General features: G+C 44.2%; 1 protein-coding gene across 1 annotated transcript in view; it reads left to right on the top strand.

Moving 5' to 3' along the window:
* Positions 1-3,377: 3,377 nt before the first annotated feature.
* The window catches only part of LOC310793961 (uncharacterized protein), an 11,912-nt gene continuing 2,048 nt past the window's right edge, over positions 3,378-13,241 (top strand). The window contains exons 1-9 of the mRNA XM_083655842.1: positions 3,378-3,459; positions 3,982-4,121; positions 4,259-4,418; positions 6,286-6,678; positions 8,033-8,314; positions 8,545-8,568; positions 10,510-10,611; positions 10,897-10,927; positions 13,187-13,241. The exon at positions 13,187-13,241 is cut by the window's right edge and continues 1 nt beyond it. Of these exons, the coding sequence (XP_083511968.1) occupies positions 3,384-3,459; positions 3,982-4,121; positions 4,259-4,418; positions 6,286-6,678; positions 8,033-8,314; positions 8,545-8,568; positions 10,510-10,611; positions 10,897-10,927; positions 13,187-13,241 (1,263 nt within the window). The 5' untranslated portion in view covers positions 3,378-3,383. The remainder of the gene's footprint in view (positions 3,460-3,981; positions 4,122-4,258; positions 4,419-6,285; positions 6,679-8,032; positions 8,315-8,544; positions 8,569-10,509; positions 10,612-10,896; positions 10,928-13,186) is intronic.

Here is a 13,241-nt window from a genome sequence, read left to right as displayed (position 1 = left end):
TTTGGAGATGAATAGTTTGTTGTGAAGTAGCCTATCTACAGGAACAGAGGAACATCAGTGTCATATTGGGGTATCAAGTCTGACTTGGCAGTCGGCCTACAGTTCCAAGTAGGCTATACTTTCTAAACAGGTATGGGTCCTTTTCACAGCAGACATTTTGAGTACCAAAGCAGGGTAAACTAGACACGTGTGTGTGTGTGTGTGTGTGTGTGTGTGTGTGTGTGTGTGTGTGTGTGTGTGTGTGTGTGTGTGTGTGTGTGTGTGTGTGTGTGTGTGTGTGTGTGTAATCAATGGGGTCCTGGCACTGGAACACCTAAATATAATGGAGCCATCATTAATGTTATTGGTTACACCCTATGGTTACACCTGTTTGTCCTGCTTTGTGACCTCAACATGGCCGCTACGAAAAGGGCCTATTGCTTGGCTAGTGCTACTCTAACAACCTCATCCACCGATGAATGAATTTCATTTGACAGATGTTTAAAATGCATAATGAACAGAAACCCATGATACACCAGTAATAAAATAGTTGAGGAATTCCCACACAATAAAGTCCAGGACTTATTTCCATTGTGGTCCTAGATTGATTCTGCTGTCAGAGTTTTAGAATAAGTTACAAATAGTTTAAATCAGTAGCCTAGCTAGGCCTGCTATGTGTAGCATTACCACATTCATTGTAAGACATTAGCATACCATAAAGAACAAGAATTTCCAAGAAGTTCAGCAGCCTCTGGATTACTTTTACACCACAAAGAAAATAAGCTATACAGCACAAAACAGGAAGAGGGTGCTGTGGCATTTCAGTGGCAGATTGGGGAATTAGTTGGAATGAGTGGCTATGAGGCATATATGGAAAAATCAAAGTGGAAGAGGAAGAAGGAGGGTAATTCAACATTCTACAGAACTAAAATTCAGGATTTTTTTGCGGGAAATGTGGTATTTCTTAGATATAAAACTTATTTTAAGAAAGACTATATTGCACTGGTGTGAGGCTGTAACAATATCAACGTATCTAACAAGATATAATGCATCCATCTTCAAGCGCTTATCAGGAGTGGGGTCGTGGAGGTAGCAGATCCACCAGGGGACGCCAAACTTCCCTTTCCTTGGCCACATTAACCAGCTGTGACTGGGGGAATCCCTTGCCCATCGCCTCTGGCTCCGGGACTCAGTCACATAAAGTTAAGTTACCATCCGTGGTGTGAGGTGCAGGGGGTATAAAGCTGTTTCTTACCCGTTTCCGACGTCATATCACAAATTTGGTGTTTACAACAGAGTGTGTTTGATATTACTGTTACGGTGAGCCGCTTGCACATGAGGAGCATACAACATTTCAGTCACACGGATACGGCGGCGCAGGGAACAATAAATCCAGCGCACCTGAGAAGCAAAAACACATCATGAAATACTCAAACTCCCATGGTTCCTGTCGGCACTATATGGGCCGCCTCTCCTCTCCTAATTTCGGCACCTGCCTGTCGAAATACTGGATTTAAATGGTTGTTCCACAGCGGGAAATCATTTTAACACCCCCGACTAAACTACTGACATCCATCCGTAAGAGCATAAGAATATCTTCAAATTTGCACTACGATGTGGTAAACGGGTAAGAAACAGCTTTATACCCCCTGAACCTCACACCATGGTAACGTCATGTGAGCGAGTTCCGGAGCCAGAGACGAGGGGACGTAATGGGGGTAGGGTGGGGGGATCCCCAAGGTGGTCCCGGGCCAGTGTGATGATGTCATCATCCTCCACCTGGTCCTTGGTCTGCCCCGTGGGCGTGGCCTCCTCCCAGCAGCTGGACGTGCCTGGAAATCCTCCAGGGGGAGGTGACCACCAGGAGGCATCCTTACTGTAGATGCAAGACAAGATACAATATAATCATATTTAAAAATGTTAGAGATAGCAGTCAGCTATTCTTGTCAGTTGGGGATGTGCCAGCAATGAGCTCAAGCCCCATTTAGGTTCCCCATATGTGCTGTAGCTTTGAACATACAATGGTTTCAAAATGTGCCGTCTAACCGTCTCATGGCAGTTTGTGAAATAGTCACGAAAATGTAATCTATAGATTCGTGTACATGGACACAATTTTCCCAACTGACAGAAAAGAAAAGAAAACTTGTTGCAGGCACAAAATATACTTCAAATTGAAAGACATTAGTTTGAAAGTAAACTGTCGTGCTACTGCCGAGTGTCCCAAATATATATATATATATAAAAAATTATATTATTTCACAAACTGCCATAGGACCCTAATTCTCATAAAAGCTATATGCCTTGTCTCGGCTATCATCAAAGTAAACTGCTTCCACTTTGCAGATGATACAGTTTGGGTGTTGTTGATTGAGTTGATAAACATCTTGTAACAATGACCTACATTCTGGATCATTGTGGTCACTCTCTTCTTCCAGCATCTATCTAACTGAAGGGGGCGAGGCCAATGTTTTCCCACATTCTTCAAGCGGCTGCTTTTTGCATCATGAAAAAGTGATTTCTCAAATTTCTCTTATCTAAAAGTCTACTTTTGAGGCTCATTCATTCGACTCAGTCTTTGAACAACACAGAATACACAAACACAACAACAGCACATGACACATGACGCCTTTTCATGCTGAAACGTGTTACCCAAATAATATTAGTATACTCTTCCCAGTATGTCTGTGGTTCTCAATTGAGAGTTTATAATGACCAAGTTTATAATGACCTATAATATTCATCTATGGACTTACTGTAGTTCTTTGTCACGAAGGCCCCCTTACTGTATGTCCAAACAGTTGGACACAGGCTTACAGACAGTAGAGTAGACCATTTCATGTTTTTAGTTACATTGCAGAAAGTGGAAGGCTAGAGTTCTAATTGTACAGGACTTCTTAATTAGACAGAGGAATAATGGTACTGGATAAGTGAGGAAACACAGAGGCCGCAGTAAACATTGCCTCATCTCATCTAACATGCTGACACACACAGACACACACACACACACACACACACACACACACACACACACACACACACACACACACGTGCTGACACGGGGACTTTTTCATGTGTGGGTTAGCGGTAGGCTATTTATTTTTCATGATAGCACACATCCGATCAGCAGACTCCAAAAAAGGAAGTGTGTTTATAGGTTTGACTTCCCCCATCATTCCGTCTTCAAGAGGATGTCATACTTATTAAGAAAACAGAGAGAGGAAGAGAGAGAGAGAGAGAGAGGGGTGGGGAGATGGAGAGAGAGAGATGGGTGGGGAGATGGCGAGAGAGAGAGAGAGAGAGAGGGGTGGAGAGAGAGAGAGAGGAAGGAAGAAAGAGAGAGCAGCTCTTAAGTTGTCCATCTCAAGTGTAGGTGTTTCCATTGCAAGCTGCTTGTTGTCTCAAAGATGCCGCTCGTCAGCATTGGACGCTCTCTGTCACCTTGGATATACACCCTGCTTTGGACTGCTCTCCAGCTTTGGGGTAAGCAGTGTATCTGTTCTTCTCCTAGTCACCTAGTTTACATAATCATAACAAAAACAATCTATGTAGTTACTCAGTTGAATTATAACAAAAAACAACTCTACCTGTTGCAAATGTAGTGAAGATTTAAGCTATAAGCAATTCTAATCTCCAGTATGATACAGCAACATTGTAGCCATTATAGAGGTCTTTTTACATGCTCTACCCCAAGAGCCATTCTATTCTATTCTATTCTATTATATCATATCATATCATATCATATCATATTATATCATATCATATCATATTACATTATATTATATATTACATTATATTATATTATATTATATTATATCATATATATTATATTATATCATATTATATTATATTATATTATATATTATATTATAGCCATTACAGAGGTCTTTTTACATGCTCTACCGGGTAGAAGTTCCCGGTTCCACAAAGTCCTCTTGGGGTAGAGTCTACCGCAAGAGGACTTTGTGGAACTTTTCTGCTTCCACCTCTCTCCCCCGTCTATAGTAAGAGCCTCAACCTCTGGTGGTCTCCCAGAGCCCGTCCTGGAGTTCTCCTCCAGGTCGAGGGACTCTGCGGTCCTGCTCTGCCGGGTCCCGGCGGGCCACCGAGGGGTTCTCTTTAAACTCTACCGGGTCAGAGAGGAGGTAATTCTACGGATACATCACTTGAATTGTGAAATGATAGAGTAAGAAATGAATTATGCTCTGATAAAAGTACTACTTCTTCTTTTACTGGATTTCTAACTGTTTACGTGTGTTTTTTTTCTTCTTGGTTCTTTAAGGTGGACTCTGTGCGAAACCAACACGGTACTGAGCAGGCTCACTTCACTGTCAGGCTGGGTGAAACGGGCCAACAGGACTTGTACTGCTGTATGTACCAGAGCATGGAGCATGGCCCCTATAGTCCATTCAGCCCCTATATGACGATACCAGACCAGCCAGGTATGGTTGTGTGTGTGTGTGTGTGTGTGTGTGTGTGTGTGTGTGTGTGTGTGTGTGTGTGTGCGTGTACTGTATGTGTGTGTGTGTGTGTGTGTGTGTGTGTGTGTGTGTGTGTGTGCGCGTGTGTGCGTGTGTGTGTGTGCGCGTGTGTGTGTGTGTGCGCGCACACGTGTGTGTGCGTGTGCGTGTGTGTGTGTGTGTGTGTGTGTGTGTGTGTAGCTTGGACCAAACGCTTATCTGAATGCTTCCATCAGTGCTAAGGACTCAAAAGTAGTAAATGGAAACAGCAGCAAATAACGGCATAAGGCAAAACCACACCAGACACACTTCATGTTGGGATAAAAACAACACACACACACACACACACGCACGCACACACACACACACACACACACACACAGACACACACACACACACAGACACATCATATTACCAGTGTATTCTAAATGGATAAGCAGATGGAAAGCTTGTTAGCGTGCTGGTCTGAGGTTAGATCTGGGCTGTAGCTTTTGACAGGAGAACAAAGGACTTTATTACAGTTTATCTGTTCAATCTACATCCAGCGGTGTGACTCCGCATGCGGTATAACATAATAAACACTCCCATCCGCCAGAGAGCCACAGGTGCTCTGCGGTGTCAGATTGTCCTCTGCTGTGTGTGTGTGTGTGTGTGTGTGTGTGTGTGTGTGTGTGTGTGTGTGTGTGTGTGTGTGTGTGTGTGGAGTAGTTGCATCCTGCACTTCATATAGAAACCACACACACACACACACACACACACACACACACACACACACCAACTTCAAACAAAAGCATGCGCTGCGCTGTACTGTTGACGGTTACAGAAGGAAGTGTGGTGAGCAAACTGTGGCAGTGTGACCCCAGTGTGTTACTGGCTTGATTTGATGTCTTTACATGTGTCATCTGCACGGAAGCATGGCTACACAACATCACTATACTGTTGTGTCATACAGTATGTCTCTCTGTGATCCTCCTCCCCACCCCAGCCTCTCCACTCTATACTATCATAGTATACAGTATATAATACTATCTATCAACGTACTGTATACTATGATAGTATACAGTGCGGTGATACAGTAGATGATGTTACAATGTTACAATGTTACAATTTCACTTAGCAGCATTAGGCGGAGTTTGACTTTTAGCTTTGGGGGGGGGGCACTTCTGCAGGAGTCAGACGCTCGAGGACAAAAAATAACCCCCCGTTGTTATTTTTTGTTCTCGCTTAAACCGAATGTTTTATGGTCCCTCAAGATTCTCTGGAAAACATGTTGGCTTGTTTCGAGCCTTAAAACTTGTTATATTTGGATTTATCGAAATGTCTATGGACGCGGAACTTACTTCCGGGTCACGCAAAGTCACGTGCCTGTTGAGCTCTATAGATCTGTCTCACACACACACACACACACACACACACACACACACACACACACACACACACACACACACACACACACACACACACACACACACACACATTCCAATCTATAGCCTACCTACGCTATATTAAAGGGGTGTAATCCATGATTTTTATTGCCCTCATTTCTCCTACATTTTGGGAAAAACACACAATGTGTGGACCAAAACAGCTCAGCAGGCACAGTAGAATATCAAACATTGAAGAAAGGAGCTGTTAGGAATTTAAATGACAAAATTTAATTGGAAGTAATTGTACCTGTGTACTGCAAAGAGTTTAACAAACAGAGTACATCTTCAAAAAGGCGATACGGGCAAGGACAATACCGCATTGGGTTTTCGTCAGGCTGTATGTCCTACATTTTGGGAACATTAATTGTAAACTTCAGAGAAACTAAGAGAATCCTCCCCACTCTCTCTCTCCTCTTCGACAGGCACTGCTACCCCTACTCGCCCGACGCTGCCTCTCCCTCCTCCTGTGCTGTCTATGGAGCCCTCTAGTGGTCTGGTAAAACGCGGCGACATGCTGTCTTTCCACTGCTCCATCCCCACTCCCCAGCCCCAGTCTCATTCCCGGTCCCGGAATAAAAACCTCGTCCAAGCATCTTTCCTTCTGCTGAAGACAGCCGGGCAGACCGGGCCGACCTCCATGGTGCTTCCCCCCAGGCAGCCCAAGGGGTCAAACCCCCAAGCCCAGCCGGGAGTCTTCAGTGTGGGGCCGGTGACGGGAGGAGAGGGGGGCTCCTACACCTGCCTCTACCAGGTCACCAGAAAGAGGGCGTTGATCAATTCAACTGTCAGCAACATGGTTCAGGTCACGATCACAGGTTAGCATGCCCTATGTGACTAACGGTGAAAACACACCGCACGCGTCTCCTGCACGTAAGCTGCGCGGCGCGACCATTTGCGACCTTGTGCGCAGCCAGTTTTCATTAGGACACCATGTTAACAGATCTGTCAGTCCACACCGAATTGCGCGCAGCGCGCCGCTCAGCTCAGCTCAGCGGCCGCTCAGGGCCGTTCAGGCCAGCCTGGATTTCTATTTTCCTGCGCGGCCGTCTGCGCCCGTGGGCGACTCTGTCAAGCTAAACAGATCAGATAAGGGCAGACAGGAACTCCGAAACCGGACATTCGTCAAATAAAACCAATTTCAAAGTAAAATAATGTTTATTTACGTTGTTGATTGCCCCTTTGGAAGTGTGAAAAGAGAGAAAGAGCAGTGGGAGAGGGGGAGCGGCTTCTAGGGGCTCGTTGCCTACGGAGCAACAAGTAGAGAGCTAGGACTCGCCTTCTCTCTACAACAGCACGCACTGGGAAAACGGGAGGAGAACAGACAAATATGATGCAATTGCATTTTATAACGAAGGTAGCCATTAACTGTTATCCCAAACATATTACTTTAGATATTTATGTCGTCATTTACTTACCCATGATAACGAAGACAGGAGATCTGGGGCAAAATATATAGCGGACGAGCAGAGCGCGCAAAGTGAGCTGTGCTCTCTGTGTGGACACTTTTAAGCGACTTCTGCGCGGAGGTGCGCTGCGCGGCGCATGCGCGCAAGTTCCGCGTCCGGTATGTCCCCAGCGTAACCTGACACTGCCACATGCTTTGTCTTCACAGAACCATCTGGGACATTGCGCTCGGCAATCCTTTAAAAAAGGCAGGCACTTTTCAAAAAGCGACTTGGCAGGTGATTGGATGAACCATCTGTCTATCACGTCCATCACGGGCTCCCTTCTCGCTGGCGTCACACCAAAGCCCGCCTGTAGCTGCCTCATAGGACACTGATTGGTCCGAACCACTGGTGGTTCAGATTCAAACCAATTAGATTGGAGCGTGGCAAGATGGATTTGCTGTGTGATCATGATCTCGCGTGAATCCAGCTGCCTCGCCAGGTTACTCTGTGACTGTGGTTGCAAAAAAAACATCTCCTTCTCAGATTATTTACATTTGAAACACATTTTCCAAGGAGGTGATGCACTTTTGTCGCTGCCGGTAAACATTGGTCAACAAAGTCCCATGGCAGGTATTGCAGCACTTAAGAAATTGAGGAAACTGTTGAGACACTTCATCTGTCTTCTTTACCTAAAAGCATTTTTTTTTTTTTTTTTTTTACAAAATATGCCAGGGGCACTCACTTCTCATTCTAACGCACCTGGATCTCTTCCTCCCGTCAGACTTGCTGCCAGTGCCCACCCTGGCTCTGCAGCAGCAGGCAGGAGTGTGGCACCTGTTATGTGCGGGGTCTCAGGCCTACCCCGGAGCCATGTTCTCCCTCTACCTCGGCGATACGAAGGTCCCCATCGCCACCCACCGTGCCCCCATGACCGACTATGAGGCCGCCTTCCCGGTGCCGGTCCAGGACGCTCCCACAGCGCAGTACCGGTGCCAGTACAGTGTGCTGCTGGGGAGCGAGTGGAGCGAGTCCGAACACAGCCTCACTCTGGCTGTATCCAGAGGTACAGTGGTGTAGCTGTTGTGTTCGTATATGTCTGTGTGTGTGTGTGTGTGTGTGTGTGTGTGTGTGTGTGTGTGTGTGTGTGTGTGTGTGTGTGTGTGTGTGTGTGTGTGTGTGTCTGTGAGAGAGAGAGAGAGAGAGAGACACACACAGACAAAGAAAGAGAGGGAGAGAGAGATAATCTATTTTCATTCAATGACTATTTGTTTCTTTTCTTTTTTCATCTTTCAGGAGTTACCCCTCCATCTCCAACAGGTACAACCAAAATAAATCAGCATTCTATTACATCAAATCGTGCTTTCATCTCATGTGTATGTGCAGCAACACAATGTGAAAAACCTACATAGGTTTGCAAGTTGCAGCCAATTAAAACAGACGACCAATCAGCTGTCTGAGGTGCAGGGGAATGCATCACTGAGCAATTAAATGGTCATAACTATCCCCCGAGCTATGGTCCTTGTAGTTCAGTGGCAACCTCTTCCCCCCGAGCGGGCCAACCTCTTCCCCCCGAGCGGGCCAACCTCTTCCCCCCGAGCGGGCCAACCTCTTCCCCCCGAGCGGGCCCGCCGGCGGGCTGAGCCCCCCGAGCGGGCCAGCCGGCAGGCTGAGTCCCCCGAGCGGGCCCGCCAGCGGGCTGAGCCCTTGTCATCTCTCACAAATGACTCTCTACAGCAGCTTAGGAAGCAGGCAGGGAGACATACAGCACACCAAAATGTCGGGAAGAAACGTGGCTACAAAACTCTGACAAGCATTTGTATTCAAAAGAAAAATAATTCCAACCCCAAGCAACAATATCACCATGTAGCAAAAACAAGAAAACGGTGCATGCCTGCGTTTATGTGGTGATTTGTTTTTGCGAGTGAATCTTTTCTCTACAAACGAGACGGCTTTCGAAATCTAAGAGTCTGCTCTTTCCAATGAAGTATAGCTCGTCTCTGAGCGATGAAAACCCACTCAGTAGGCTGTCAAAGAACAGCAAAAAAGTGTTTAACGTTTTACAGATAAAACTACAAGTTATGTCTTACCTTTGCTGTTTTCCAATCAAAATTTGTGTTTGACTTCATAAAAATGCTACTAATTGCTACTCCTAATGCCTCTTCATCATGTTGAAGCGTTTTTGTTTTTACAGTCATCGTGTTTACAAAGCCATAATGGAGGGTTTTACATGGAGTGGTCATCTTCACAGAATACACAAGCTTTGGGTTAGGTCCAACGCATTTCCTGGAAAACTGTCTGACGTAAATTCTTTCAGTTCACGTCGATTCTATTGGCTCTGACGCTTCCATAGAGGTGTCAATCATCGAAATCGGCCAATGGGTTCCCGATATATCCATCTGCGTATCGCCCCATGCTTTGCATGCAATTTGAAGAAGCGATTTTGATGCATTTCACACAGTAAAAATACAGATATAACACTTGAGGGTTATCCAAACCATAACGCATATTAACTGAGTACCTATAGTGATATGTAAATAGGGGAAAAAATATGTATTTCAGTCTTCTACCATAGAAAAGTCAAATGGCACCCAGGATGCCCAAAATGTGCCCAGATCAGGTCCGCCTGGGCCTGTAGTAAATCATCTGTAAAATTGCTCTGGTTCACTTTCTAAGGATTTGCTTTGATACCATCACTCATAAGATATTAGTCTACTGCTCCATACAAGAATTTGGTTGCCAACCCATAATTTTCAGGTGCCTCTCATCAAAAATAGTGTGTTTTTCTTTGGGCGGAGCTTGAATTTTTAATTTTCTGCCATGTTCCAACTGATTTTACTCTGATACAGTACATTTGTAATTGATTCTGACACTTCTACAGCAATCTCACATAATATGTGGGAGGGGGAGTATATAGCAATGGGATCCCCCCCCCCCAAACTTTTTTTTAATCACACAGTTGCATCTAGACTTGGTTTTGTAAAACAGCTGACCACATGTGCCTGAAATGGAAGTGCCACCTGTGATGTCATGCAGGCCAGCTGGGCCAAGCAGCAGAACCAGCAACAAGTGATGTCACAGGTGGTGAACACCCAGGAGATCTTATTGGACATATATTTTTACCCCCCCCCCCCCCGTACTAATCATGAACCCAAAATGTAAATGAATTAAAGCATGATAATGATGATAATGTTTATATATATCACACATTTCTTTTATTCTGCTCTAACAGAAGGTTTTAACACAATGTGATGTGTGCAGGTGTGTCAGGTGTAGATTGGCCTCTGGTGCTGGGCTCTCTCTCTGCTGTGGTTCTGTTCGTCTGTGTGGTGGTGCTGCTGGTGGTGGTGGCGTACAGGAAAGGTACAGTATGTTCTCCTACATCCTCATCCACCTATGTAACATGTTCTCCTACATCCATGTAACATGTTCTCCTACATCCTCATCCACCTATGTAACATGTTCTCCTACATCCATGTAACATGTTCTCCTACATCCTCATCCACCTATGTAACATGTTCTCCTACATCCATGTAATGTGTTCTCCTACATCCTCATCGATACGTTTGAGCCTGTGTTTGCACTAGTGCTTCCTGTGTGAGACGTTTCATTTTCTCCTTCTTCTCTTGTCACTCCTCTTGTCTGAAGTACAAGCAGCAGCTGAAGAAAAGAAGAAAAGGTACTATTCATGTATGTATGTATGTACGTACATACTGTATGTACGTACATACTGTATGTATGTATGTATGTATGTATGTATGTATGTATGTATGTATGTATGTATGTATGCATGTATGTATGTATGTATGTATGTATGTATGTATGTAGGTATGTATGTATGTATGTATGTATGTAGGTATGTATGTATGTATGTATGTATGTATGCATGCATGCATGCATGCATGTATGTATGTATGTATGTATGTATGTATGTATGTATGTATGTATGTAGGTATGTATGTATGTATGTATGTATGTATGTATGTAGGTAGGTAGGTAGGTAGGTAGGTAGGTATGTATGTATGTATGTATGTATGTAGGTATGTATGTATGTATGTATGTATGTATGTATGTATGTATGTACGTACATACTGTATGTACGTACATACTGTATGTACTGTATGTATGTATGTATGTATGTATGTATGTATGTATGCATGTATGTATGTATGTATGTATGCATGTATGTATGTATGTATGTATGTATGTATGTATGCATGTATGTATGTATGTATGTATGTATGTATGTATGTATGCATGTATGTATGTATGTATGTATGTATGTATGCATGTATGTATGTATGTATGTATGTATGCATGTATGTATGTATGTATGTATGTATGCATGTATGTATGCATGTACAGTATGTCTTATTTACTGTATATCATATCAGGTCAACCACAATGGTTTTCCCCTGGTCTCTGTTCTAGGTATCACTTGCAAAAGAGGTTTCAACCTCAATGTGACTTCCTGATTAAATAAAGGTTAAATAAAGTCGGCGATTCTTTTTTCTTTTTACCAAGAGTAATGTCTTCCTAAAGCTGCGACAGAGTAATGTCTTCCTAAAGCTGTGACAGCAGAGTAATGTCTTCCTAAAGCTGTGACAGAGTAATGTCTTCCTAAAGCTGTGACAGAGTAATGTCTTCCTAAAGCTATGACAGCAGAGTAATGTCTTCCTAAAGCTGTGACAGAGTAATGTCTTCTTAAAGCTGTGACATCAGAGTAATGTCTTCCTAAAGCTGTGACAGCAGAGTAATGTCTTCCTAAAGCTGTGACAGCAGAGTAATGTCTTCCTAAAGCTGCGACAGAGTAATGTCTTCCTAAAGCTGTGACAGCAGAGTAATGTCTTCCTAAAGCTGTGACAGCAGAGTAATGTCTTCCTAAAGCTGTGACAGAGTAATGTCTTCCTAAAGCTGTGACAGAGTAATGTCTTCCTAAAGCAAGTGACAGCAGAGTAATGTCTTCCTAAAGCTGTGACAGAGTAATGTTTTCCTAAAGCTGTGACAGCAGAGTAATGTCTTCCTAAAGCAAGTGACAGCAGAGTAATGTCTTCCTAAAGCTGTGACAGAGTAATGTCTTCCTAAAGCTGTGACAGCAGAGTAATGTCTTCCTAAAGCTGTGACAGAGTACTGTCTTCCTAAACCTGTGACAGAGTAATGTCTTCCTAAAGCTGTGACAGAGTAATGTCTTCCTAAAGCTGTGACAGCAGAGTAATGTCTTCCTAAAGCTGTGACAGCAGAGTAATGTCTTCCTAAAGCTGTGACAGCAGAGTAATGTCTTCCTAAAGCTGTGACAGCCATGATACTGTACATGAGCAACATTGTCAGGCAGCGTTAATGGCAAATAGTTCCTTCAAGTGTTTAACATAATGGACTGTTAGGAATAAAAGTATCTTGACACCATCTTGTGACGGGGTCACACCAGCCGCGACCCCTGCGACCTAAAAGGAATGTGGGCCAGGGCGTACCCCCTTGCTCGAACCACACCCATCTTCAAACTCGGCCTTCATTGTGATGTGAGCTACATCCCTTTTGAGTTTCCTGACTACATCTTGCATGGTTGTGATGCTATCATGTTCGCAAAATCTGCCCACAGACAGACAGACAGACAGACAGACAGACAGACAGACAGACAGACATATAAACTATTATGCACACACACACACACACACACACACACACACACACAAACTCACAAAGTGAAAACAATGCCAGCCACACACTGTCATGGGCTGGTAATAAAATGCTGGTGGACGGTTTCACCACAATCTGGGTGTACATACTGCCTCAAACGGATATCCACATTTCCACTTTCATATTCTCGGCCTACCTTCATATGGTTCAGCCTCAGGGTTATCAGGTTCATTTCCAGTGTATAAAATGCCAGATTGCAGTGAGTCACCAGTGTTGCTAAACCTTTGTGTGCTTTGCTGTTCAGGAGGGAAGCAGCACAGTTCTGGCCCCAAGACCATGGACCTAAGGACTATGTTGTT

This window comes from Poromitra crassiceps (genome assembly GCF_964638095.1).
Source record: "Poromitra crassiceps genome assembly, chromosome: 19".
In the NCBI taxonomy this organism is placed as follows: Eukaryota; Metazoa; Chordata; class Actinopteri; order Beryciformes; family Melamphaidae; genus Poromitra; species Poromitra crassiceps.
Note: the sequence above shows the minus strand (reverse complement) of the source record. Positions and strands in the feature narration are given on the sequence as shown.